The 27,558-nt window shown below is 35.3% G+C and overlaps 3 protein-coding genes and 1 pseudogene across 6 annotated transcripts; 1 reads left to right on the top strand and 3 right to left on the bottom strand.

The window, feature by feature from the left end:
• Positions 1 to 2,862: 2,862 nt before the first annotated feature.
• LOC133863159 (zinc finger BED domain-containing protein RICESLEEPER 2-like) lies at positions 2,863 to 5,280 on the top strand. Its single transcript, XM_062299140.1, has 4 exons — positions 2,863 to 3,613; positions 3,713 to 4,278; positions 4,455 to 4,838; positions 5,215 to 5,280. The coding sequence occupies exons 1-4, from the start codon at positions 2,863 to 2,865 to the stop codon at positions 5,278 to 5,280; spliced, it is 1,767 nt and encodes a 588-aa protein (XP_062155124.1).
• Positions 5,281 to 12,564: 7,284 nt separating this feature from the next.
• On the bottom strand, positions 12,565 to 15,385 carry LOC133863638 (probable LRR receptor-like serine/threonine-protein kinase At1g05700; annotated as a pseudogene).
• Positions 15,386 to 16,644: 1,259 nt separating this feature from the next.
• On the bottom strand, positions 16,645 to 19,117 carry LOC133864408 (GRF1-interacting factor 3-like). 4 transcript variants are annotated; one of them, XR_009899504.1, is made up of 3 exons: positions 18,558 to 19,112; positions 17,502 to 17,635; positions 16,645 to 17,085 (listed from the first exon to the last, which is right to left on the bottom strand). XR_009899504.1 is itself a non-coding variant. In XM_062300736.1 (3 exons), the coding sequence occupies exons 1-3, from the start codon at positions 18,624 to 18,626 to the stop codon at positions 16,990 to 16,992; spliced, it is 243 nt and encodes an 80-aa protein (XP_062156720.1). In that variant the 5' UTR covers positions 18,627 to 19,112; the 3' UTR covers positions 16,645 to 16,989. The 4 variants fall into 4 exon arrangements, 1 of the variants encoding a protein (XP_062156720.1); XR_009899503.1 differs by having other exon boundaries at positions 17,566 to 17,635; positions 18,558 to 19,111; XM_062300736.1 differs by having other exon boundaries at positions 17,558 to 17,635.
• A 3,102-nt stretch (positions 19,118 to 22,219) lies between these two features.
• LOC133863897 (LRR receptor-like serine/threonine-protein kinase IOS1) lies at positions 22,220 to 27,294 on the bottom strand. The gene is made up of 13 exons (XM_062300035.1): positions 27,089 to 27,294; positions 26,462 to 26,993; positions 25,877 to 26,364; positions 25,624 to 25,771; positions 25,456 to 25,527; positions 25,261 to 25,332; positions 25,083 to 25,163; positions 24,117 to 24,283; positions 23,797 to 24,020; positions 23,579 to 23,705; positions 23,312 to 23,374; positions 22,980 to 23,169; positions 22,220 to 22,711 (listed from the first exon to the last, which is right to left on the bottom strand). The coding sequence occupies exons 1-13, from the start codon at positions 27,186 to 27,188 to the stop codon at positions 22,300 to 22,302; spliced, it is 2,676 nt and encodes an 891-aa protein (XP_062156019.1). The 5' UTR covers positions 27,189 to 27,294; the 3' UTR covers positions 22,220 to 22,299.
• Positions 27,295 to 27,558: the final 264 nt, after the last annotated feature.

Below are 27,558 nucleotides of genomic sequence, written 5' to 3'. Positions count from 1 at the left end.
GTGGGTCGTTACACCACCAGCTTAGCTTGTTTGTTTTTTGCTCCAGTCAACTCACTCTTGGTCTCTTGTAATTCACTCTAGATCTCTTTTAGGTCATTCTACATCTCTTCCAACTTCTTCTCGGTCTCCTGTTGTGTTATTATGTATGATTCATGGTTGTGAAATTGGGTGGATGAACGCGTCTGAGATGAACTTAAAGGGGTAGGTATGACATCACACTCCATTCCTCTTGCATGACCCGAGCATCGGCCCCTTAACACTTTTGTCATTATTTCTATTTGTTTTTCTTCTTCTGTAATTTCCCCTTATGTGGTATTATCCTTACCCTCGTTGTTTACTAATTCACGCGTCTCATTCTGCACAAGCCATATATTCATGTATCAAAACATACCCTTAACATTCTTCATTAACAAAAATAATGATCATATAAAAAATATTTCATTTACTCACATGTAAACCCTCAACTATTGGGTTCATAAAAGAGCCGTTTTTCTTCGTATGGGTATCCCTATAAAGATCAATAGGTTTGGGAGGCTTTCCAATTTCTTGTTCCTACACATAATACACATAATTAACATATGCACTAAATAATGTAACTTTGATAATATTATGCTATAAATTTCTTACACTTTTGTATACTACATTAACGAATGAGCAAGTGCCCGCCGAGTGAGCCATATAAAGTTTGCTTCTATTCTTTTTGTTCATTTTCAATCATTTCTAAGAAATTTCAACCGACAAAAGCAAAAACATTATTCATAAAGATTTCTTACAGCTATATGCAAATCGTATAAAATTTAATTGTATTGTCAGTTTAATCAAGTTTATTTACCACCCATGAATCCACATCAAATGAGTCACATATTGATTTTAAAGCATCAGAATGGATATCGTCCAGGTGTTTTTCCCTCGCAGCTGCCTTAGCCATGGCCATTGCTCCAGCATCATCTACAGCAACACTTTGAAAATGTATTTTGTACTTGTTCTTATACAATTTGGTGCGAATCCTAGCTAGGGGTGTTCAAACGGAGCGGTTATAACCGCTTTAAAACCGCTAATCGCTTTTAAAAGCGGTTATAAATAACCGCTAACCGCTTATATATATATATATATATATATATATTAAAATAAAATAAAAAATAAAAAAAACCTGACCTGAGAGCCTAGAGGGGCGTCGTTTTGACAATATATATAAACCATCTTAATTCGTTTAGGTTTAGGTTTCCCAATTCCCATTTCATTTTGTCGCCAACGACCCAACGCCCTCACGCCCAGCCTTTGCTGCCACTCGCCACTCGCCAGAGCCTCTTGTCTCGAGTCTTGTCTCCTCTCTGCCCATCTCGTCTCCGCCTCCGCTCGTCTCCGCCGCCACTACACTGTAAGCTTCTCCACCGGTTCGTGTATATGATTTCATTGATTTGTGGTTGTTTGAAATGCATGGAATCAGTTGTGTTTTGATTGGATGCTTTGATAGTTTGATTTTCGATTGGGTAAAGATGTGATGGGTGCTCGAATCTCGATTCTTTTATGGGATATTTTGTGTTGTCTCTGTTGATTGAGGCCTTGAGGGTGTTTTGCTACTTGTATCTGTGGTTGGTTCCTTCTGTTTTGAGGTTTGGTGGTTGTGGTTCCTGGCAGAGGCTTGAAGGGTTTTGGTCTGTTTGTGTTCTATGCTTCTCCACTGATGAGGTTCTGTTTTCCATGTTGAGGTGGATTTGCAGAAGATGTTTAGCAATTAGTTTCTGTAGTTTGATGCTGCTGATCGTTTGGTTGATTGATGATGTATTCAGTTAGTTTCTTAGCTGAGTTTTCTTTGTTTTGGGTGCTGTTTTGTTTACTGTGGTGTTCTTGTTGTTGGTTCAGCCTTTGTTGGCCGGCTTGTGGTTGGCTAAGGCTGTTCTGTTTTGTTGCTACTATTTTTTTTAGTAGCTTGTATCCAGTTTTCTGGAGTGTTTGTAGACTTGCAGTGTTTGGGCCTTATAAAGCTTTTATTCATCCAAAAAAAAAAAATTGATAGATTGATTCATAGGCATTAGAAATCCACATCAACTTCCCTCCAATTAGTGACATAATATAATATCGATCAAGACGAGCATATATAAAACATATACACTAATTCTATTATTTGACAGAATGATATTAGTCTAAATACATGCACAGAGCATCAATAGATTGAATTACATAAGGTACATAATGGTTGAACTAAGTACTAAATGTTAGAAGATATTATGGGATTTGATTTTAAAGAATTTTTGTAATTGATTGTAATTTCCTATAATCAGATCTGATAGTAATCAAATTTGATTGATTTAATTGTAATAAGTTTATATATCATATGTGAAATGCATAATCAATAGAAAATCAAGAATTCATAAATGATGAAGAGGTACAAATTTAATCCATTAATTTAGAATTTACCGTTTGTTTAGAATAAATGATTTGTAAACATGTAATTGGTGCAATAGGCCCTTTATATATACATTACATAAACTCTGTGATTGAGAATTTCTTTTAAAAGAATTTCAAGTGAAAATTATAAGAAAAAAGAAAATCAAGATTTATTGATATTAGTACAATCTAAGGTTCTGAAATAAATTGAATATTAAAATGCAGCTCAAATATTGTGTAAATTGGTCAATCACGACTTGATGCATATTTCTTAGTCCAAGCATAATTTGTGGTTTTAACTTGAGATGACTTGGAAGCAGATAGAGCATTGAATTAAATAGTTTATATATAGTTTATAAATTAAATAGTTTATATATCAAATATACACATTACAGTAATCTCTTTAGTTTCCTCTTATTGTGCATAAGAATTGTTATTTGTATTTAAATGTGTATATTTGAATTAAAGTGGCAGATGGAGGATGCTAATAGTAATAGTGATGCAATTGGTACTTCTTCGACTCCTGCAGGTAGCCCTGCCCCTGTTCTTATGGATGAGGATAATTCCGGAACACCTTCCTCCATAAATACTCAAAACCCCTCACAATCCAAAAAACGACATGTTAATCAATCTCTTGCATGGGAGCACTTTAAAAAGGTGGAACCAATTGATAAGGAGAACCCTAAAGCTTGTTGCAATTATTGCAAGAGATTGATAGGGTGTCACCATAAAAGACAAGACACTTCAGCTATGATGACCCACCTTACCTATAACTGTCCAAACTCCCCACTTAGAAAACCAAAAATTGCCAAAGATCAAACTTTGTTGCAGATGTCAGTTAAGAAGGCGGTAGAAGGCACCCAACTAGGATATGTAAAGTATGATCCGGACCGTGTAAGGCGTTTGCTTGTTCAGTATCTCATCTTATGTGAGTTGCCTTTTAGTCATGTAGAGAGTGAAGGGTTTAGATTATTTGTGAATGGATTGGAACCTAGGTTCAATTTGCCTAGTCGTGTTACTATACAAAGAGATTGTTTGAAATTATATGAGGAAGAGAAGGTTCATTTGAAGGCGTTGATGAGCGGTCAAAGGATTTGTCTCACTACTGATACATGGACATTCATACAAAACTTGAATTACATGTGTGTTACCGCTCATTTTATAGATTATAATTGGGTATTGCATAAGAAAATCGTGAAGTTTTGCCTAGTTCCCAATCATAAGGGTGAGACTATTGGAAGAGTGTTGGATAATACAATGTAAGAATGGGAGATTCATAGTATCTTCACAATTACAGTTGATAATGCCTCATCTAATGATGTAGGTATTGATTATGTGAGAAGGAGGATAAAGGAAAAAAATTCAACTGTTTTGGGGGGTGAGTTTCTTCACATGCGGTGTGCTGCTCATATTTTGAATCTTGTAGTAAATGATGGTTTGAAAGAGTTAGAGGACTCTATTTGTAATGTTAGAAATGCAGTGAGATTTGTAAGGTCTTCACCGGCGAGGATGGCAAAGTTTAAAAGATGTATAGAACAACTAGATATTCAAAGTAAGAAAGTGGTGTGTCTAGATGTTCCTACTAGATGGAATTCAACATACTTAATGCTAAGCATTGCTGAAAAGTACCAAAGAGCATTTGAAGTATTGGGGGAGGAGGATAGTCAGTTAGTTGTTCCTACATATATTGATTGGGAAAATGCTAGGGCATTTGTGAAGTATTTGAAAACTTTTTATGATGCCACAATGATAATTTTTGGTTCAAATTATGTCATTGCCAGTTTATTTTTCATGCAGTTTTGTATTATTCAAGATGCCTTGAATGATGGGTGTCTTAGTTTTGATCACATCATGAGTACCATGGCTGTCAGTATGAGAAGTACTGGGGGAGTATGGATAAGATGAACTTGATGTTATATATTGCTTTTGTCCTTGACCCGCGTTACAAGATGAAGATTTTGGTGTGGTGGTTGAAAAGGTGCAATGGGCCAATATGGGCGGATAAAATAGAGAAAAGGGTGAGAGAGCTTTTGGATCGTTTGATTGAGTAATATAGTAAGTTTCAGGGGATTGCGGTGTCTCAATTTAATGCGACTTCAAGAAGTGCAAATAATACTAACTTGAATGTTGATGATGATGATGATACAGAAAGTGCAGCGGATAAAATTCATAATCTCATCTCCCAACACCTTGAGGAAGAGAATGATTTTGAATGTAAGTCGGAGGTGGATAGGTATTTGTTGGATGGGTGTGAAGCAACAATAAAGGACTTTGATGTTTTAGGTTGGTGGAAGATTAATGCACCTAAATATCCTATCATTGCAGCAATAGCCCGTGATGTATTAGCTATGCCAATTTCCACTGTTGCCTCTGAGTCCGCCTTTAGCACTGGGGGGCGTGTATTGGATCCCTTTAGGAGTTCATTGTCTCCACTTACCGTTGAAGCGTTGGTTTGCACACAAAATTGGATAAGGAATACTCCAATTGACATTCGGGAGTTGGAGGAATTTGTGGAAAGCTTTGATGAAGAAGGTAAATGTTTGTAAATTAGTTGTAACTTTTCATTTGTACAATTATTATTTTTGAAACTTACGTAGTTACTTTTCAATTAACTAAAGCTTCTTCTTTTGTAGATGGCGCGGAATCAAGGAACGAAGCATCCTTGGACTTTATCTAATATCTAGAAGGATGTTAGTATCAAATCAAAGGGTTATTGATTAATTTGATTGTAATGTTTTGGTTTTAGTTATTTGGAATTTTTTATGTCGGCTTGTATTGACCTCTAGAGCTATTTTTGTTTGTAACTTTGTATATCTTTGATTGCAGGGAGTTCACCCTTGTGATAAGAGGAGGGAGGAGGAATATATTGTGGACGTAGGTGACCATCAGTGACGGTGACTATGTGGATTTGTAATTTTTGAATTTTGGATTTGTAATGTCTTGGAGTATTTGGTTATTTGGATTTGTTTGGTTTGGAATTTGGAGTATGTGCCTATGTGGTTATTTTGGATTTGTAATGTCTTGGAGTATTTGTTTATTTGGATTTGTTTGGTTTTAGAATTTGGAGTATGTGCCTATGTTGTTATTTTGGATTTGTAATGTCTTTGAGTATTTGGTTATTTGGATTAGTTTGGTTTTAGAATTTAGAGTATATGCCTATGTGGTTATTTGGATTTGTAATTTTTTGCTTTTGAATTTGGTTATTTTGGATTTGTAATGTCTTTGAGTATTTGATTATTTGGATTTGTTTGGTTTTGGAATTTGGAGTATGTGGATTTGTTTGGTTTTGGAATTTAGAATATGTTTGGATTTGTAATTTTTTGGTTTTGAATTTGGTTATTTGGATTTCAAAAATTAGATTTGGATTTGGTTATGTTTGTGTTTTGGATTTGTAATTTTGTATTTAGATTTGTTAATTTTGTACCAAAGGACAAAAGGCTCAAAAAGTATTAAATTTTTTTCTTGAAAAAATTAAAACCTGTACAAAAAATGGCCCAAAAACGGTATAAACTTGGCCCAAAACTGGTGTAAACATAGCCCAAAACCGGTTTTAACCCAGCCCAAAACCGGTCTAAACCCGGCCCAAAACCGGAATTCGAAAGCGGTTTCAAACTGCCGGTTATAACCGCTAACCGGCGGTTATAAAAATAACCGCCTCCGCCTAGGCGGTTAGCGGTTGGTAAAATAAAAATAACCGCTAGGCGGTTAGCGGTTTTAGCTAATAACTACCGGTTATAACCGCTTGTACACCCCTAATCCTAGCACAAGCATGACTCATTTTATGGTGTACGGTGCTTACTTCCTCGTTGCGACCAAATCTCAACTTGAAGAATCTCTAAGACAATAATTAAGAAAAAAATAGTTATTTTCTTTGTCACATTATTTATAGTAACATTACCTCAAACATTTTCCCTCGTACTCGAATAAACTCCCTTTACAACTTTTATATTCTATCAAAAAGCCATGCCCTAAAAAGGGAAAAGAAAAACAAACTTCTCTTTCCTAGCTTCACTTGGATTATTCGCTGGTGCACTTAAATTGACAAATACATTCTCAATATGACTTTTTTATAGGAAAAATTATAGTTTACCCCCAAACTGTCAGCTGTTTTACAAGTAGCATTATATCATAAACTGTCAATGCTTAGATTCTGACTTCCAAACTATCAAAAAGTTCTAAAAATGTCAATTTTGCCAACATATACCTATAATACCCCTGTCACGTGTCATTTTTAATTAAAAAATAATCATATAAATTAAAAAATTAAAAATTAAAAAAAAATTAAAAAAAAAAAAAATGCAGAGCATTCTATTCCGTATCAGGCTTCCATCCTGTTAAAAAGAAAAAAGAAACAGTAATATCAAAGCACCGTCTACTCCCTCTTCTGTCCTCTTTGGCTGAATTTGATGATGAAGAGAGGGAAGCTCTTCAGAAAATCATTGAGCAATCTCATTTCTCATCATCATCACTCTAAGAACGCCGCACCTGCTACCTCCGGTATACAAGAATACAAATTCTCTAGCTTGCAGCAACAACCTTGCTCCTGTTTTTTTCCCCGTGCCAAAGCGTAAACACCATTACTTCCCCTGCATCAATGACCATCAGGTTATAGAGGAAGAAGAACCTCAAGAGCCCGAGGCCATTACTTTAATTTACAAAAACGAATAACTGCATGCTGCTGATTTGGAGACCCAGATGATTTGGAGAGTGTGACTGCTCTTCAAGGACACGAAGAAGACAATATATGAATAAATATACACACAACAGAACATGTAGAAGACAACATATAAAAACGTGGGATGGCCTCTATCATGCTCTGTTTTTGGACGACGAAACAGAGGATGTGGAGAACGTATTTTTAACTTCTTCCAAAATCCAACTTCTTTCTAACTTATTTTTCCTTTATTATTTAAACAATATATTATCAATTTTCTTGTAACATTGTCCGCTCCCCTCCGTTGGATCTTCGCGGGGCGGACATCGCCGAGTCGTCCAGCAACACTTGGAACTGCAGCAGAGTAACCGGGCCGGTGGCGGGGCCCAGGCCGAGCTCCATGTAGTTCCCGACGTCGTACTCGGACCAGGTGCTGGAAAATGTGCTCCAGTTCCTGAGCACACGGTGGGACCGAAACGCAGCGTCATTGGTGTGCAAGTCGTGGTGTCGCGTGGAGGCGCTGACCCGATCCGAGCTCTTCATCGGGAATTGCTACGCGGAGTCGCCCCGTCGAGCCACGGCCCGACTTCAACCTGATGCCGCTGGATTGGGGGGCCCCACTTCGCGCCCTGGGTGAACGCCATGGCCGCTGCCTACCCGTGGCTAGTGAAGGTGTACCTGAAGCGCATGTCCGTCTCCGAGGACGATTTGATTTTTAATTTTTTTAGTTTTTTTTTAGTTTTATTAATTTTTAATTGAAAAAGACAGTAGCAACGATATTTTAGGTATATTTCTAAGAACCGGACATTTTTAAAACTTTTTGGTAGTTTGGGGACTAGAGTCCAAGCGTTGACCGTTCGTAAAACTATTTGCAAAGCAGCTGACAGTTTGAATGGCTAAACTATAATTTTTTCTTTTTATAACATAAGTTCAGTGCAGCCACTGTACTAATGCACCCCAGCCGCAAGTTAAGGATCATAGCAATGAAGGCCCTAGCCTAGTGACATTTTTGTTTGTTACCATGGAGGACCCCGTTCAAACCAGGGGCAGAGTCGGGGGGTCGAGAAGGGGCAAGCAGACTCTGGGGGGTCGAGAAGGGGCAAGCAGCAGACAACATTTCACTATTTCAATTTGTGTATATATATATTTTACTGTTTTAGTTTCAGAATTACAAGAAAGTTAGGTTTAGAAGTAAGTTTCATGAAGATGAAGATTCAAACGGTGCGTTTGAGCTTTAGTGTTTTAGTTGTTATTAAACGTCCCGTTTCATTAAAGGACACTAAAGGTGCGTTTGGGATTGCGATTTCGCAGACAATAAGTGCGATTTTAAACCAAATCGCAGAATATAAATCGTTTGGGAGCTGCGTTTTTAAAAATTACGATTTGAAAACGTAGAAAATCTGTTTTTTCAAATCACAGGTAAGATGGTGCTTTTTTGAAAACGCGGAATTTTAAAAGCAAAATTGCGATTTTGCCAAACTCATAACTGCGTTTTTAAAAATCACTTTTTTCAAATTGCACATTTTAAAATTGTTATTTTAAATATCACTTTTTGAAATTGAAAACCCAAACTGCCTCTGACCCGTAAAGACGAAAAAGCGCTCAATTTCAAACTTTCAGCATGAGTAATGTGGGTCCGTTTCATACGGAAAGGAGTTTAAAAAGTTTAGAACCTTTTTTCCTAAGCTGTCCCTGCTTTTGACTTTTTTGACTTTTCTTTTTTGTCTTCTTCGTTTTTTTAGTCTTAAGTAAGGCTTGAATAATAGTTTGAAAAAAAAAAAAAAAAAGGCTTGAATAATAGAGTTACCCGGCCAACTATTTATCCGTTGGGTAAATTTAACAAATTTTTGAAAATGTGATAATTATGGTAATATACATAAATAATTTAAAAAAGAAAAACGCATGATTTGAGAACTAATTTATGTTTTTTCTTTTCTTTTTTTGTTATGCTTATAGCTAATGCAAAATATAAATTACATTTAGGCGATAGTTAATTAAATTATTTATGAATTTTGTTAGTTATATTTTGTTAATATTTGTAATCAATTTTTTGTTTTTTTAGAAACTCTTATAATTTTGCGATTCATTGAAAGGCGCAACCCAGAGAACACACGAGAGAGACACCTGGCTAGAAGTAGAAAAAAAATCTAAAAAAACATGACAGCTCGAGATACTAAAATCCGAGGCAGTAGGGGTGACCACCAACTGTGATTAAGCTAAACATACTATAAATATTAGAGCAAAAGCAAAAGCATCAATGATAACAAAAAAAGTCGGTACCCTTCACAATCGACACCAATGGCCTAGTCACCACAGCCACTCAACCAAAAATTTTGCATATCTTCAGTTCTTGTCGTCCTGCAAACACTTTAAAAAGATTGATTAATATATATATATATATATATATATATATATATACTCCATTTCATTGTTTACTCAAAGTTCTTTAACCATGATAAACATGTCAAAGAAGGTTTACTAACTCAAAGTTCTAAAATCGAAAAGTCTTGAGGTCTTAATGTAATACAAGGTAGGTTTAATAAATCAAAATTCTTCAACCGAAAATTGTCTGAATGTCATAATATAATACAAACCAAATTCGTTCGATTATGCGGGCGGAAATACAACCCAAATGGACACTACAAAAAAATACCCAACTACACAGTTATTCCAAATCTCCTTCAAATGTTGTCTTAGCTTGATTTACCCCCAGTGAAGCTACATTCAGACGACTTAATAAGAATAGATTTTTATATCATGATCAATAAGATTTATAACTATTATTTAACGTGTGTGTGTTTTGAAAATAAGATTTCTAACAATTACTTCTTGTGTGTGTGTTGAAAAAATAAAGGGTAGAGAAATATTCTTTAACCCTCCAAGACGTGACATTATCATCTCAATACTGGCCTGGAGATTTTTCGTTAATTCTACCAGCTTAGCTTGTTTATTTTTTGTTTCAGTCAACTCACTCTTAGTCTCTTGTAATTCGCTCTAGATCTCTTTTAGGTCATTCTGCATCTCTTCCAGCTTATTCTCGGTCTCATGTTGTGTTATTATGTATGATTCATGGTTGTAAAACTGGGTGGATGAACGTGTCTGAGATGAACTTAAAGGGGTAGGTATGACTCCACACCCCATTCCTCTTACGTGACCTAAGCATCGGCCCCTTAACACTTTTTTCATTATTTCTATTTGTTTTTCTTCTTCTGTAATTTCCCCTTCCGTGGTGTTATCATCGCCCTCGTTGTTTACTAATTCATGCATCTCATTCTGCACAAGCCATACATTCATGTATCAAAACATACCCTTAATATTATTCATTAATAAAAATAACGATCACATAAAAAATATTTCATTTACTCACATATAAACCCTCAACTATTGGGTTCCTAAAAGAGCCATTTTTCTTCGTACGGGTATTCCTATAAAGATCAATAGGTTTGGGAGGCTTTCAATTTTTTTTTTCCTACACATAATTAACGTATACACTAAATAATGTAACTTTGATAATCTTATGCTATAAATTTCTTACACTTTTGTATACTACATTAACGAATGAGCAAGTGCCCGCCGAGTGAGCCGTATAAAGTTTGCTTCTATTCTTTTTGTTCATTTCCAATCATTTTTTAGGAATTTCAACCAACAAAAGCAAAAACATTATTCATAAAGATTTCTTACAACTATATGCAAATCGTATAAAATTTAATTTTATTGTCAATTTAATCAAGTTTATTTACCACCCATGAATCCGCATCAAATGAGTCACGTATTGATTTTAAAGCATTGGGATGGATATCGTTCAGGTGTTTTTCCCTTGCAGCAGCCTTAGCCATGGCCATCGCTCCGGCATCATCTACAACAACACTTTGAAAATGTATTTTGTACTTGTTCTTATACAATTTGGTGCGAATCCTAGCATAGGCACGACTCATTTTATGGTATACGGCGCTTACTTCCTCGTTGCGACCAAATCTCAGCTTGAAGAATCCCTGAGACAATAATTAAGAGAAAAATGATTATTTTCTTTGTCATGTTATTTATAGTAATATTACCTTAAACATTATTCCCCATACCTGAATATGCTCAGCTACCTTATTCTTTTGTTCATCTGGCACCAAGGTCCAATAATCATGATGCAGTTTTCACATGAAACGAATAATCTCACCGATTTTGATGTTATGATGTTAATGATTTTCGTGCTTAGAGATACTTGTATGCTTGTGTTTCCCCAAAGCGGTGGAATGCTTGTATACGAGTATAACTGAGTCACTTATATATGAGTATATAATATAATAAGACTCCTCATGTTTACGTGTACTTGTGTTTACTCTTATCAGCTACGAAATGTTTTTAAAACAGAAGCATTATGTTAATAGTAGCTGTTACTGTAAACATACGATAAAAATAAAAAGAATTGGCTCATTGTGAAAACTAGTGTGTATTATACTACTAGTTGATGAACTCATACTTTCACTTATGCAAACATGGCTACCACCACGATCGTGTAGATGTTGGTGCTTTAGCTGTAGGTACCGTTGACGTTGATGAGGACCCTGTGGTGCTATACTTGGGATACTACAACTGAAGCCTATCGCAACAGTTGTAGGTGTTGGACTTGAGGATAATCTGTATTTTGTGTAGACATTTTGTATATGGCTTGTATCACATGTGACACGTGTTTTGTACGGGCATTCTTTTGATGTAATTAATGTTTTAATTAAAACTTTAAACAGATAGACAATGTATGGCTCAGTTGCTGTAATTAACACTTGTTAGTTTTATAAGATTTAGTTTCCGCTGCATAGTTATTTGTCTCTGATATATCAAGTACATATTATGGGATGTGTATTTTGAGTTGGCTGGGTGACTAATCATCATGCCACTATGCGATTCCATTTTATATATAAAAATAAATAAATAAATGGGTCATCATAGCAGCTAGTCGCGCAACCACCTCAATCGAATAAGGGTGTCCACACAACCACCATAGCAAGATAGAAGTGATCGCACAGCCACCCCTCTCTTCCGTTGAAGGTGTGCCAGCTACCATGCCTAATAAAAAAAGCTTGTGTTTTTGCAAAATAAGTATATTTAATGTTTGTTGCTTTGAAAACACAAAATATTTTTCAAAAAGTTTACCAAACAATTTTCTTATGTTAACCCAACATGAAATAGTTTTTCAATTAACGTGGATCATGCTAAAAACACTTCTCCACTTTCTATCACACAAAAAACTTCGAATCAAAATACGAAAAACACTTTTCAAAACACTTAACTAAAAAAGTTAAAAAAACAAAATTATAGCAAAAAACAATTAATCTGAGGATATTTGTCAAAGAAAATTTAGTTGTTTCATATGTTTTTCCATCAAGTGAAACGACTAATTTGGATGGAGGGAGCAAACGACTGATTTCCAGTTGCACTGAATTAATGTTTAAGGAGGCAAGTAATATATGAGTTGTAGTTTCTATAAGGAAAGTGTAACTTATTATTATTATTATTTTGAGAAAAGATGGATTAAACATGACGGTAAATTTAGTACATATTACAAAACAAATAGTCTATTAGAACCAACATGGATGGTTCATTTGAAGTATAGTTCGCCCAGACAAAAAATTGCAGAAAGTTAAAAAGGTTTAAGATCCGACACGCCAATCAATGAGAGGATCAACAATCCACCAAGTACTGATGCTACTATTGGAACAACAATATTGTTCTTTTTGCACGAACCAGATCCATCTAGGTTTGGAACAACGGTATTGTTCTCCTTTTTGCACGAACCGGATCCACATAGATTTGGATTGTCAATCACACTAGAAAATTGTAGTGTTGATGGCGTTAGAAGAAGGCATGCAATTAAAAGCCAAAATAATTTTTTGATGTCTCATTAGTAGTTTTAACCCATGCTTTAGGTTTTTTCGTAAAGAAAAAAAGAAAAAAAGAAAAAAAAAAAAAAGAGGCAAAATAATAGTAAGAAATTCAGAAGATAATGAAAAAATAAAAAGCAAAAAGTTCAGAATTTTTTTTTTTGATGTATTTGCTTATTTTGATTTTTTTCACTTTTTCTGAATTTTTATCTTATGATATTTTTATGATTTTGGGGGTGGAAGAGGAAGTTGCAACCCTGATAGTAGTTTCGCCAAAATTATAAGAGTAAACGGAACGTTCATGGTCATTGAAAAAAATCATACCTTAGTGATAATGAACCATTGTCTGATCTTGCAATTAGTTGAGCTGGAACTGAACCGGACAGCTGGTTTCATTCTAAGTTTCTGCATGCAAAGGTAGAATGAACATATTTTTTTTTCCATTTGTTTAACCATGAAATTTGTAGTATGAGTCTTAAAATAAAAAGTAACTTACAAGACCCTCAAGAATTGTAATTGGGACAGGAAATCAGGCACTGATCCGGTTAAGTTATTGTTAGATAGAGTGAATCACTTATATTTAATATTAATTGGGGATAGAAAAATACTATCTTTGGCAATCATCATCGATCATGTTTGTAAATGATGTAATCGATCAAGTAAATTGTGGAAATATACTTACAAATATTGCAACATTACGAGGTTTGATATGTCCGCAGATATCTGTCCAATTAGTCCACTTGAGGACAAGTTCCTGATGAGTAATTTAAGTTTAACAATAATAACTTAAATTAAGAGTTAAGTTGGAAAGTCATAAAGGTTATACGAAGGGATAGACTTACAAGGATGTGATTCTAGGAGGAGTATTAGCATCAAAGCTACAATTTAGACCATCCCACGAGTATGCTTTAGGGGCACACGGATCTCCTTGCCAAATTCTCTTTATTCCATACGTTGACTTAATTTTTGCGATGGCATTAACTAAATTTCATAACATGCATCCCAGTCAATCAAATATACGCGAACTTGGACATATAGTGAAAAGCATAGATATTTCAATTGGAACAACGTACGTACCATCTTCTTGGTCTGTCTCTGATTGCAAAAAATATTTCACTGAGTATATTTCAAATGCATTGAGGATGGGTGGAAGTGTTGATTTTTCAGTTTTGACGAGTAAAAACTCATAATTGCCTGATCCACTTATGGCCGATGTGCTATACAGAGTGACTGTAGATAAGTAATCAGGAACAAAGGGTCCATACCAGTACTTCCCGTTGAGGGTAGCGTTGAATGATCTGGACTGGTTGGCTTCGAGCTTTACAACTTCAGCAAAGTGCATGTAGACATAATATTCGGTACTCGCATTATCTGAGTCCAAATTGAACGCCCCCAAGGGAGCGCTACCATTTAAAGGTGTGACGGCAGTACTCATGACAACAGATGGTGCTTGGTAATCATTGTGACTTTGGGTGTCAACGGTAAGATTGGTGCTTAAATTTGTCCACCTAAAGTAGTTTAAGGACTCCCAATAGCGATCATGAACATCATCTGGATACCAAATAATTTACATCGATCACAATTAACAAGTACTGAAAATGATTAATTGTTTTTAGTAATGCAGATGATTTGATCATATATATCATATAAAATGACTCACCTGTATCCTTCATCTGATCCAACATCTACCCGCCAAAAGAGTGCCAATGATCCAGATTCTGTGACATGGCCCCTGTTTACGAGACAGAGATGTAGATAATTTCGAGACGGGACATGTATGAGCTCCTTGAAGATACTAATCGATGAATTATCCACTCTGACTGTCTCCCAGATATTTTCTCCAAGATACAGATCGAATTCTGGTAAATTACCTTTTCCATCATAATTTCCATGCAAGAATCCTGCTCGTATCAAATATTTAGTGCTTCCTGTGACGTTTATGCTGTAACAGTTGCGGTTTCCTTGAGGAAAGCTTCTGAGCTTCCATACGGATTGTTGAACGGTAGCTTTAAATTCAGGTGATATGCTCGTACTTGTACCTGTGTCTATGAAGGTCGCATCTGAAATGTAAATTATGCCTGTTGAACCCTCCGTGAAGCTAGAATTCGATGGTAACCCACAAGCTATGCTTATGAATCCTGCAGGGACATACAGATAATTATAAGACAGAATAATCCCTTAGCTATATATTCGCTAAACCAAAGCCAAACTGATCATATTCATACCTGATTGGTCCTGGGCACGAACCACAAGTAGAAGAGCCAAACCAGCGAGCAATGCAAAGATGAAATGTTTGAAATTGAACCCCATCGTCATCGATCTAAGCTTCATCTTCTTTATTCGAACATGTTTTCCCCCATGCTATGCTTTATACTGCAAAAGTATAGTACTGTTACTCTGTTAGTAAACAGAACAATTTTAGCAACAATCAAAAGATTTTCTTTTGTTCTTTTTTTTTTCCTGACCAAGTCAATTGTCCTCGTTACTTGAAGCAGAGGTTGGCGAACAGTGATGGTAGAACTATGGAGATGGAATCAATGTTTTACACGATATAGGAGCAACTAGATGATCATTTGCTCTTTAGATGATCATTTGCTCTTTAGGAGCATTCTTTTCCTCAATTTACTCTTGAAGTTGTTCAATCTATGTTCATTGAGATTGACTTGAATTTGGATTGCAGAAAGTGAGGATGGGAGAGTAGTTAGGGAGTTTGCAGTATTGCTGGATGCTTGTGAAGCTCATCTCGACAAGTTGAGATCCCCATACTTTTAGCATCAGAGAGTGGTTTTATGATGAAGTGTAATAAAAAAAAACAAATGATGTCTTGGTTTTTCGGAGTGGCAATACAGCTTGGGATGTAGATGACCACCATCGGGATGAAAATGAACTAGACAACTTAATTGAAGATCAAAAGAACATCTACATTTGCTCATGAAGAAGATGAAACTTCCTCCGAGTGAAGATGAACCATAGCAAAAACTTAATTGAAGATCAAGGCAACGTTGCAATGTATTTTGTTGTGTTTTGACACTGTTTTGTTCTGCTTTTTTTCTTTTTTGTTCTGTAATGTTTTACCTCCTTGCAAAGGCAACATTGAGCCCAAAATTATCAAAGTCTGGTTTTAGAACCGCAAGTAGACGTGTGAATATGTTCAAGATGAAATCACGTTCACTTTGTCATTGTTAATTAATTTATTTCTCTTCGTAGTGGATTTTCTTTGAACCTCAAACTCCATTTTTTGTGGAAGACCGTATGGACAACCCCAAGATATACACATGTTTTAGGCTTTATTGACCTGATTACCTGAGATTGGATATGCAAGAATGCGGTGCTTTGTAAATCTTCATTCTTCTTTGCTTAAGGTTTGAGTTTTATACAATTATGCCTTGGGCTATTGCAAAACAAATTTTACAATATTTTTATTCAAATTTCAAGCCTGTTTCTTCTTTTTAGTCTTTACTATATTATTCTTAATGGAATTGGACTCACTTCATGAGCAAAAATACATGTAAGAGTCTCAATAGAATTAGAGGTCCACCATTATTACATTCCTCAATTTCTTCCTAGCACTGACATTAATATCAGCCTACCAATTTAGCATGACAATGGGCGGTTTCGCCACCTTAAGAGCAAATATAAAGATTACCAAAGTGGACACCTGTTCAAGCTGTCATTTGTAAAAATACAGGAAGAGGTCCGATTTGAGAGGACGCATTCACAGCAACATCAAACTTTCCACAAATCAAATTTTATTATAAGTTGGAAACACAAACTTTCTACAAACCTTTGCTATAAAGCACTCAAGTTTGAAACAACTGGGCCTTCCGCTGCATAAAGAAGCATACACTAAACAAAAAACGTCCTACCTTAACACAAGCTAGCAGGCTACTATTACAAAATAGAACAGATCAGGTGTAACTATACAAACCTGCACCTATACCAAAAAAAAATTGCATTTTGTGCATTTGGTCATTCATCCATAATTACATCCACTCTATCCCACCAATCATGTAGTTCTCAAATTACATTCTCTGCGTAAATAACAACCAACATATAGTTTTGAGATCCCTTGATATACTAGAAACAATAACCAATAGCTTGTATTCCAACAGCCCAACAAGAATGACACATCATAAGAGAATATCGTTCAACGTATTCCAGCATTAATATCACCTGAAACATGTAAGATAACATTAGGCAATAGAAACAATGGAATATCAACTTTGCTACATAAGAGGTCCAAACAGTTTATACAAGATCAAACTGACTTAATTTTTAGTTTTCTTTTTTACTTTTTTCAGGTAAGCCATAGCTAAAAGTAAGAAACACAAACATCTACATATCTCAGAATTAAGAGATGTTTCGAACTGCACGGGCTAGGGGCGTTACAAAAGGGGTCCAGAAAGGCAAATCCAATAAATATTCCTTCACTCTCATCAAAGAAAGGAGCAAATGGAAAGTGGAAAAAGTTCTGGGACATAGTGTAACAAATGAAAAGATAAGTTTATATAATTCAAGGAATTCAAGTTTAACCTAAAACAATCAGGCAATCAGCTCACAACAAAATTTAGAAAGAATGTAGAAGGTACCATTAAGTGAAATTTTGTAAACAAATAAAAGAAAAACATTCTAGTTAGTTTATCACTTGCGCACGTTCAATGAATTTTCCCAGGTTTTGGATTTCCATTATTGCCAGAATCAACTCTTTATTCTCGTCCAGGTACTGCACCAAGCATACAAACATCAAATTCTTATAAAGGTAGCATGCCATCAAATCAACTAATTTTTCAGTTCAAACAAATTCAACTTGCAACCGAAACATGTCTGTCCCGCCTTAATTCATGATCAAGTCCTAAATGACATGCATAAAAGCAACAATAGTTCAAGCTTGCCATAGTCAAAACCATTCCTGGTACTTAAAACAAGGGAAGAAACAACACTCTTCACAACATGTTAATATACGAAAGCCCACCACTGGTGCATACCACATTCTACTGAAAACAAATGCAAATAAAAACATCAAAGGAAGTATCAGGTACATATTCCTGTAAGATGCAAACACAAATTCCTGTAAGATGAATCGCAAGACACTTGCAAAACTTGGGGAAAATTGCTGCTTCTAATGTAAGCATATGCATTGAGATAACCATGTTTATATGTGAAAATGCACTACTTGATCAACTTATGGTGCCATTTTTTATGCATCAATCATATGATCCTATAAATCACAACCACAGGGCATAGTTCAATGAAATATACATTACCACAAATTACCCTTTGTCATCAAAATGCAATTGATCGAACTGCCTAAGAAACAGTGTCCGGCCCTCAAGGAAAGATGTTAGATTTCACTTACACAATGTATCAAACACTTCAGGATCAATTTAATGTTTTATGCATTACCATGTCAACCCAAAAAAAAAAAGTAGATTACTTATTAAAATAACTACCCACAAACAAAAATAAACAGGACTAATCAAATTTCAATATAAAAGCCAATTGGGTTCTAAGTTTTCTTACGCTTCTTCTATCATATTGCATGGTATACCAAAGACACCCTCTATACAAATATGCACACATTTTACACATACATAAATATGCACTTATATACCCACACCACACACACACAAAAGACTTATGCGTACCTTTTGACTTTGCTCAATTGTGATATTAGCAGTGAGAGCACCATTCAACAGTTGTGGTGACTGCTGCATCTCCAGAAACTAGTCCGGCTCTGGAGAGAGAGATCCGGCTATGGAGAGATAGAGATCCGGCTGTGGAGATAGAGAGATCCGGCGAGAGAGGCATCCGGCTATGGAGAGAGAGAGAGAGAGATCCGGCGAGAGAGACTGACCGTAGAGAGATTCGGGAACGGCGGCCTACTCGGGGTGGTTGGCATGGTCGTGGGTGACAGTGTTCCGTGCTATTTGTGGCCAGCGTTGGGCAGTGTTGGGCGGGGGAAAGGGAAGATGGAGATGACGAGAAGGATTTTTGGGTGAAAACCAAATCTGAGGTCGCCGGAGGTTGAGTCGGCGTGGTCACTGGTGCTTGGAGGTTGCTGCGATGCGTGGGCGGCGGTGGGCTGAGGGTTTGGGTTGGGAGATTTTGAAAGTTTTGGGGCAAAATTTTTCTGAAATGGAAGGAGAGTGGACAGGAATCTCGTTTTCAGGAAGTTTCCTGATTTTTTTTTTTCTTTTTAAGCTGACGCGAATGAATAATAAACAAGCCCCTAAAACCATAAGATTTCAGTTATGCCGGAACCATAGGATTCCAGTAAAAAATTTATAAAACTTGGTGAGATGACTCGTAAAAGAGGGACCGTAGGATCCCAATCAACACGCTAATACGGACCGTAGGATCTATCACGAGATGAGTGCTTTAAAGATATAATTAAAATTCTGCATATAAAATTGTCATGCCATTTCTTTATTTATTTATATATACTTATACATATTCAATCTATAACTATGACTTGCAACCATAGGCCATAAATTGTATATATATATTTATATATAATCTTTATTTTATTTTATTCTATTTCATTATGTTGCATTTCATAAATGAATCAGCATTCATAATATTATTGAAAACAGTTGACTCACTTAGGTATTTTTGTATTATTGTTTCTATCTGTATTGTTTATTAATACAGGATTTGATGATGAAGAGTATCAGGACTATTCAGATGCTTAGATGGATATGAGTAGCAGTCTTTTGAGGTTAGGTTACCTCTTGTGTTGTGGTCTCTTGGATATGATAGACTGCCCTGCTTAGTCTATCCTTTCATGTACATATGTCAAACTCTTTTTATATGTCTCTTTGATGCTATAATATTTTGGTATTACTAATACTTTATTAAGTGCCGCTTGTGGCACGTATGTTATTATTTGAGATATATTTATATTATCAGAACAAATGTTATTATTTTATATATTGAGGTTATTCAGTCAGCTCTGATCTGTCACTGTAAAGAAAAAAATATATATATATAGATATATTCCGCTGCCAATATTTAACTCTGATGATGTCGTAATATCACATGAAAATTGAAATTTTCACTTACGCCTTTTTGTAAAAGGCGGGACGTTATACTGCGTAGCACAGATTTAGAGTGCATTGTTGACAGAACTGAACCAAGCCCTCCTAAATGTCTGGTTGATGATAATGGGAAGGAAGTTGTCAATCCAGGCTTTGTCATCTGGAGCAAAAAGGATCAAACTATCCTTAGCTGGATCAACATTACCTTGTCCAAGAAGGTCCTATCCACTATCTATGGCTCGACACTTCCAAGCAGGTATGGTCAGCATTGACAAGCCAATTTGCCAATCAGTATAAGTCTTGCATTGCTAACCTCAAAAAGCGATTGCAGAGCCTCCATCAAGGTTCCAAGACCTGTTCCGATTACATTCAATCTACCAAGGCATGTTCAGATCAATTGGCAGCTGTTGGTAAGCCTATTCATGATGAGGATTTAATCACCTATCTCAGTAATGGTGTTAATCCCTCTTTCAACAGCTTTATCATCTCCTTTTCTCTTATGACTCGAGAGAAACAAGTTAGCTTTGAAGATTTTTAAGATGATTTCTTGAACCACAAGAATCAGCAACTACAATTACAGACACCACCACCTTTGCTATATTCAACCAGAAGCAAGGTAGTCGTAACTTCCATCCCAAGCATAGGAGCCAGCAATCTCCAAAGTTCTCCCCCAAAAACTTTCCATTCAAACCTATTGCTTCAGCCAATGCTCCTACCCCTCGATATCATGTTGTTACTCCTCCAACTAGGTACTCTGCTCCAACTAAATACTATGCTCCATGTCCACTGCCTGCAGTAGCCCAAGGAACTCCATTCAACACTAGTACTAGAGTCCCATGTCAAATATGTGAGAAAATCAACCACGAAGCTCTTGATTGCTATAATAGGATAAAAAATGGTATGCTAACAGTGCTAACAATACACACATCACCCATGATTTGGAGAATCTCAACGTATAGCAAACTTTTCAGAACAGTGACCTGTTGCCATGAAATGGAGCTGCTCTCACTATAGCAAACTCTGGTTCTACTGCTCATCACTCCTAATTCTATTTTTCATCTCCATAATGTGTTACATTGTCCTAAGGTTACTGCAAACCTTGTGTCCATTCAAAGATTTTGTTTGTACAATGCCTGCTATTTTATCTTGACCGCAGCTCACTTCTATATTATTAATATGCAGACCCAAACAATCCTTTTGGAGGGGAAGAGTGACAATGACATGTATCATCTACGGCTTGGCAAGAAGTTCAATCAAGGCAACATGGCATTCGCTGCCATGATAAGAATAAAAACATCTTCAATGATGTGGCACTTTAGATTAGGTCACCCTTCTTCTAATGTTGTAACTCGAGTTATTTGAGATAATAAGTTGCATTTTTCTATTCCTGATTTTAATAAAAGTATCATTTGTGTCTCATGTTAGTTGGGGAAAAGTAAGAAACAACCATTCTCTGCATCTAATCGCATTTCTGATCATCCTCTCCATTTGATTCACACAGATATCTGGACTTCTCCTTTTCAATCCGTAAGTGGGTATAGGTATTATGTGGTGTTTGTCGATGATTACTCAAGGTTTACATGGATATGTCCCTTGCGCGCCAAATCTGAAATATTTGATACCTTTTTGAAGTTCAAACTTATTGTGGAAAACCAATTTTGCACAACAATCATACAATTGCAATCAGATGGAGGAAGTGAATACACTTCACTTCATTTTGACCGATTTCACACACATTTAAAGCGATTCTAAATGTTAACCCCACATGAATCACAAAATACATTTCAAAAAGTTGACCAAACAATTTTCTTTGTTAACCCTATATGAAATACTATTTAAAATGTTGATCATACTAAAACCACTTTCACACAATTTTTTTTTTTTAATTTTCAAATAAAAAAAAAATTCAAAACACAACCAAAAAAATTGAGATAAAAAATTTATAGTTACAAAAAAAAAAAAAAAAGATTGAGGATATTTGTCAAAGAAAATTTTGTTACTTCATATGTTTTGCCATCAAGTTAAACGGGTAATTTGGATGGAGGGAGCAAACTGACATCTAGAGTTTAAAAAAGGTTTTGAGTTGCACTAAATTAAAGTTTAAGGAGGTAAGTAATATATGAGTAGTACTAGTGAGAGGAAAGTGTAACTTATTAATTCTTTGTTTTTTTTCTTAGAAAAGATGGGTTAACAATGATGAACAATTTAGTACATATTACAAACAAAATAGTCCATTAGAACCATCTTGGATGATTCATTTGAAGTACATATAGTATGAACTGACTTGAAATTACAAAAAGTACAAAAGGTTCAAGATTCAACACGCTAGATTTCAATTTTGGACAATGTTTTACCGTGCGAAAGGAATGAGTTCAGAAGTAAGATTCATGTTGATCATTTCAATTGAATATGTTGATTCGCCCTCATGGCCCTCTTTAGTGCAAGCTAGTTCAGTTGCCAAAGACTCCTTTAGTTCGGCCACTACCTGACTCATGTTTGGCCTTTTAGCAGAAGTTGGAGATACACATGCCATTGCTATTTCGACAGCTTTCCATGCAGAGTTGATGTTGAAATTTTCACGCAACCTTGTATCAACAATACTTTTTATATCCCCTTTTGCAAGCATTAAACTCACCCATTGACTTATGTGAGTCATTTCCTGGGATTTTTGAATTGCAGGCCGACTAGTGATTATCTCTAACAGAACAACTCCAAAGCTATACACATCACTCTTCTCGGTTAACCAGCTTGATATGTAGTACCTGCAAGTCAAAGCATATAATGTTATTTTTTCATATTTGTAGCAAATTTATTAAGAGTTTTAATTGTCTCATGAATCAAAATAAACAAGTCATGTAAGGTCAAAATCCAATACATTTCGTCTTTCTTGCTGGCATATCATTTGTATTTAATTTTCATTTCATAATGGGTCCCATCTTTGTGGAATATAAATGTCAATCTTTTATGGGCAAACAAAATGAATTTTTAAGATGATCGCAAGTAAAAGAAATAATAACATAAAATACTCACTCAGGGTCTAGGTATCCAGGGGTACCAGCAACAATGGTTGACACATGACTGCCACCATCAATGGGGAAAATTTTGGATAGCCCAAAATCAGCTAATTTGGCATGGAAATTTTCATTTAACAAGATGTTTGTGGACTTTACATCTCTGTGACTTATAGGTGGTCTGCAACCATGGTGCAGATACTCCAATCCTACAAATTCATAACCACATCATTGATAGAAAAAAAAAAAAACAAAACAAAAAACAAAAAACAAAAAAAAGAAATAAAAGAAAAGAAAAGAAAAGAGGACGTTGTAAAAAGTAAGAATTATGGAAATCAACTCATTGCTAACCTTGTGCTGCATCTATCGCTATTTGAAGTCTATCTTCCCAATTCAAGATTTTTGCCTTCTCGCCTGCATCGATCGTAAATAAATTGCCTAAACTTTGATTTGTTTGGTTATTCAAATTAAATTAATGCTGATCATGTAGATGTACGAAAAGTTTTCAAATTCAAAAATTAAATCTAAAAATTTTCTTCTCTAAGCTGGAGGATATATAAGATTTATTACGATGAAATATGAAGGACTTGTTGCTTAATATTTCAATTATGGCCAAACCTGAAAGATGTGCTTCTAAGTCTCCGTTAGCCATGTACTCATAAATAAGCCCCATGTTAGTTCCTTCATAGCAATACCCAACAAGAGTTGTTAAGTTTCTATGATGAACTCTCATAAGAAGTTTAACCTGCAATTACAAATTATCAACTTAATTTTAAGCTACCCATGACCATGAGACCGGCCATATGTATATCAATGAGTTTAAATTTTTTACATGCCTCTGATTGAAATTGCTGAAACCCTTGAACTGATGATGGAGAGAGAATCTTCACAGCTACTTGAGTGTCATTTATCCTGCCACGGTAAACTGTTCCAAATCCACCCTTTCCAATAATCATCTCAAAGTTGTTGGTAATTTTTAAGAGTTCGGTATATGTAAATTGTCGTTGTATTGACTCCAATGATGCATTTTGAATTTTGGATTCAGTATCTACCGTCGCATCTGAAAAGATGATCATGATGAGCGTAACCCACTTTATCTAAGTAGAATTTTTTTCTTTGTTAATCTCAATATGAATCTTATAATTTAAATCTTCACCTTTAGTGTTTTCTTGTTGTTTTCTCCTTCCAAGTCTCGACAAGATAGCAGCAATTATCAATGAGAGAATCAACAATCCACCAAGTGATGCTGCTATTGGAACAACAATACTGCTTTTCTTCTTTTTACACGAACCAGATCGACATAGATTTGGATTGTCATCCACACTAGAAATGATAGTGTTGATCATGGCGTTAAAAAAAGGCATGAAATTAAAAGTGAAAATAATTTTTTGATGGATCATTAGTAGATATTGTAACTCATGATTTAGGTTTTTTGCATGTAACCATTTTATGAAATTTGGAATTAACAAAATTTATAGGGGGAAACTGCATGCATTTACCTCTTCTAATAACTAATACTCTCTTTGAAATGTCCATGTTTTAATTTTTACAATCTACCATTAGGATTGCAATCTCTCCATTCCGCACCCAAAATGACAAAAATACTTTAAGATAAAAACAATTCATAAAAAAAAAAAAAAAAAAAAAGGAAAAAAGGAAAAAAAAAAAAAAAAAAAAAAAAAAAAAAAAAAAGGAAAAAAATTCAGGAAAAAAGAAAAGAAAAGGAATAGACAAAATTTTGAAGAAAATGGAAAAAAAAAAAATGTATTCAGAATTTTTATGTTTTCGTTAATATTTTCTGAACTTTTGACTCTTTTTCTTTTTCTTTTTTTTCTTTTTTTCCCTTTTTTCTGAACTTTTTTTTTTTTTTCCATTTTTTCTGAACTTTTTTCCTTTTGTCATTTTATTTTTTTTCTTAGATTATTTTTATTATTTTCAACGTGGAAGAGGATATTGCAACTCCAATGTTAATTTTTTTTTTTTTTTTGGGAGAAAAGAAATTGCAAAAATCGAAACATTGGAGAAACACTAAAAATATAATGATAATTAGAACAGAGTAAATGTAGTTTTCCTAAAATTATAATAGTAAGGGATTTATGGACGTCTTGGACAAAAATGATACCTTAATGATAATGAATTATTCTCTGATCTTACAATTAGTTCAGCTGGAACTGAACCGGACAACTGATTTCGTTGTAAGTTTCTGCATGCAAATTAAGGTAGAATGAATATTTTTGTTTTCCACTTCTTTAACCATGAAATTTGAAGCATTAATTAGTCTTAAAATAAAAGCAACTTACAAGACCCTCAAGTATATCATTTGAGAGAGGAAATGAGGCACTAGTCCAGTTAAGCTATTGTTTGATAAATCCCTGAAATGAGAGGATCGATATATATATTTAATATTTGTTGGCGTAGAAATCGTTTATTTAATTTGGCAATCATCATCAAATTTCTAAATTAATTATCTAATCATGTAAATTGTCGATACTTACAAATATTTTAACATAACGAGATTTGATATGTCGGCAGATATCTCTCCGACCAATCCACTTGAGGACAAGTTCCTGAGCAATTTTAAAGTTTTACAATAACGTCAATTATTTGTCACAATATATAATTACTTGGAAAGTCATAAAGCTTATACGAAGGCATAGACTTACAGGGATGTGATTCTAGGAGGAGTACTAGTACTATCACCATCTCCGCTACAATCCAGACCGTCCCATGAGTATCCTTTAGGGGCACACGGATCTCCTTGCCAAATTCTCTTTATTCCATATGTTGACTTGATTTTTGTGATGGCATCAACTAAAATTTCATAACATGCATCCCAGTCAGTCAAATATACGCGAACTAGCTAGGACATATATATAGTGAAATGCTTAGATATTTCAATTGGAACAACGTACGTACCATCTTCTTGGTCTGTCTCTGCTGATTGTGAGAAATATTTCACTGAGTATATTTCAAATGCATTGAGGATGGGTGGAAGTGTTGATTTTTCAGTTTTGACGAGTGAAAATTGATAATTGTCTGATCCAGTTATGGCCGATCGGCTAAACACAGTGTTTGTAGATAAGTAATCGGGAACAAGGGGTCCATGCCAGTACTTCCCGTTGAGGGTAACGTTGAATGATCTGGACTGGTTGGCTTCGAGCTTTACAACTTCAGCAAAGTGCATGTAGACATAATATTCGGTACTCGCATTATCTGATTCCCATTGGAACGCCTCCATGGGAGCGTTACCATTTGAAGGTGTGACTGCAGTACTCATGACAACAGATGGCAGTTGGTAATCATTGTGACGTTGGGAGTCAACGATAAGATTGGTGCTTAAATTTGTCCATGAAAAGTCGTTATAGGTCGACGCCCAATAGCGATCATGAACATCGTCTGGATACCTAAATATATAATTTACATCATTTAAATCATGAAAATGATTTATTGGTTTTAGTAATGCAGATGACTTGATCATATATATCATATAAAATGACTCACCTGTATCCTTCATTTGATCCAACATCAAAGCGCTGATAGAGTGCCAATGATCCAGATTCTGTGACATAGGAGGCATTTATCAATGGCCTTAACAATATTGTTGATATAAATGGTGTCCCGAGGCCAATGTTTACGAGACAGAGATGTAGATAATTTCGAGACGGGACATGTATGAGCTCCCTCCAGATACTAATCGATGGATCCTCCACTGTGACCGTCTCCCACGTATTTGCTCCAAGATACAGATCGAATTTTGGTAAATCACCTTTTCCATCATAATTCCCATGCAAGAAGGATACTCCGATCAAATATTTACTGCCTCCTGTGACGTTTATTCTGTAACAATTGCGGTATCCTTGAGGAAAGCTTCGGAGATTCCATACCTGTTGTTGAAAGGTACCTTTGATATCAGGTGATATGCTCTTACTTGTACCTGTGTCTATGAAGGCCGCATCTGAAATGTAAATTATGTTTGTTGTATCGTCCTTGAAGGTAGACTTCGCTGGTAACCCACAAGCTATGCTTATGAAGCCTGTAGGGAGAGATAAGACAGAGTAATCCCTTAGCTATTCAGAGCCAATTAACTGATTAATTATATTCAAAGATTTAGATGATCATAATAAGTACCTGATTGATCCTGGGCATGAACCACAAGTAGAAGAGCCAAACCAGCGAGCAATGCAAAGATGAAATGTTTGAACCCCATCGTCATCGATCTAAGCTTCATCTTCTTTATTCGAACATGTTTTCCCCATGCTATGCTTTATACTGCAAAAGTATAGTAGTACTGTCAGTAAACAGAACAGTTTTAGCAACTTACGCAATCAAAAGATTTTTCTTTTCTTTTTTTCTTTTCTTCCCGACTTCCTGACCAAGTCAATTGTTCTCGTTACTATATAGAAGGATTCACTTGGCAACTGACAGCTCATCAATTGTATAACTTATTTGTTCCAATGATGTTTATTGATCAGCTACCTACAATGTTTACTGACCGTACATACAAAATGCAATATCAGTCAATGTGATTTATCTGATTTATAAATTATAATTAGTTCATTTTGGTATCAAAATAAAGTTAAAAGTATCTATAAGTTATG

The sequence above is a fragment of the Alnus glutinosa genome, chromosome 3 (assembly GCF_958979055.1).
Source record: "Alnus glutinosa chromosome 3, dhAlnGlut1.1, whole genome shotgun sequence".
Classification (NCBI taxonomy): domain Eukaryota; kingdom Viridiplantae; phylum Streptophyta; class Magnoliopsida; order Fagales; family Betulaceae; genus Alnus; species Alnus glutinosa.
Note: the sequence above shows the minus strand (reverse complement) of the source record. Positions and strands in the feature narration are given on the sequence as shown.

What these genes read in the sequence shown, in the direction of transcription:
- LOC133863159 (XM_062299140.1), top strand. Translation starts at nt 2,863, where the DNA reads ATGGAGGATGCTAATAGTAATAGTGATGCAATTGGTACTTCTTCGACT. An exon ending in CCTAGTTCCCAATCATAAGG is followed by an intron (nt 3,614 to 3,712) that starts GTGAGACTATTG and finishes CTAATGATGTAG; the next exon opens with GTATTGATTATGTGAGAAGG. An exon ending in GTATGAGAAGTACTGGGGGA is followed by an intron (nt 4,279 to 4,454) that starts GTATGGATAAGA and finishes AGTAAGTTTCAG; the next exon opens with GGGATTGCGGTGTCTCAATT.
- LOC133864408 (XM_062300736.1), bottom strand. Translation starts at nt 18,626, where the DNA reads ATGCAGCAGTCACCACAACTGTTGAATGGTGCTCTCACTGCTAATATC. An exon ending in CAATTGAGCAAAGTCAAAAG is followed by an intron (nt 17,636 to 18,557) that starts GTACGCATAAGT and finishes TGCTTGGTGCAG; the next exon opens with TACCTGGACGAGAATAAAGA. An exon ending in AATTCATTGAACGTGCGCAA is followed by an intron (nt 17,086 to 17,557) that starts GTGATAAACTAA and finishes TACATGTTTCAG; the next exon opens with GTGATATTAATGCTGGAATA.
- LOC133863897 (XM_062300035.1), bottom strand. Translation starts at nt 27,188, where the DNA reads ATGAAGCTTAGATCGATGACGATGGGGTTCAAACATTTCATCTTTGCA. An exon ending in GGATCAAATGAAGGATACAG is followed by an intron (nt 26,365 to 26,461) that starts GTGAGTCATTTT and finishes TTATATATTTAG; the next exon opens with GTATCCAGACGATGTTCATG. An exon ending in TTCAGCAATTTCAATCAGAG is followed by an intron (nt 23,706 to 23,796) that starts GCATGTAAAAAA and finishes TTGTAATTGCAG; the next exon opens with GTTAAACTTCTTATGAGAGT.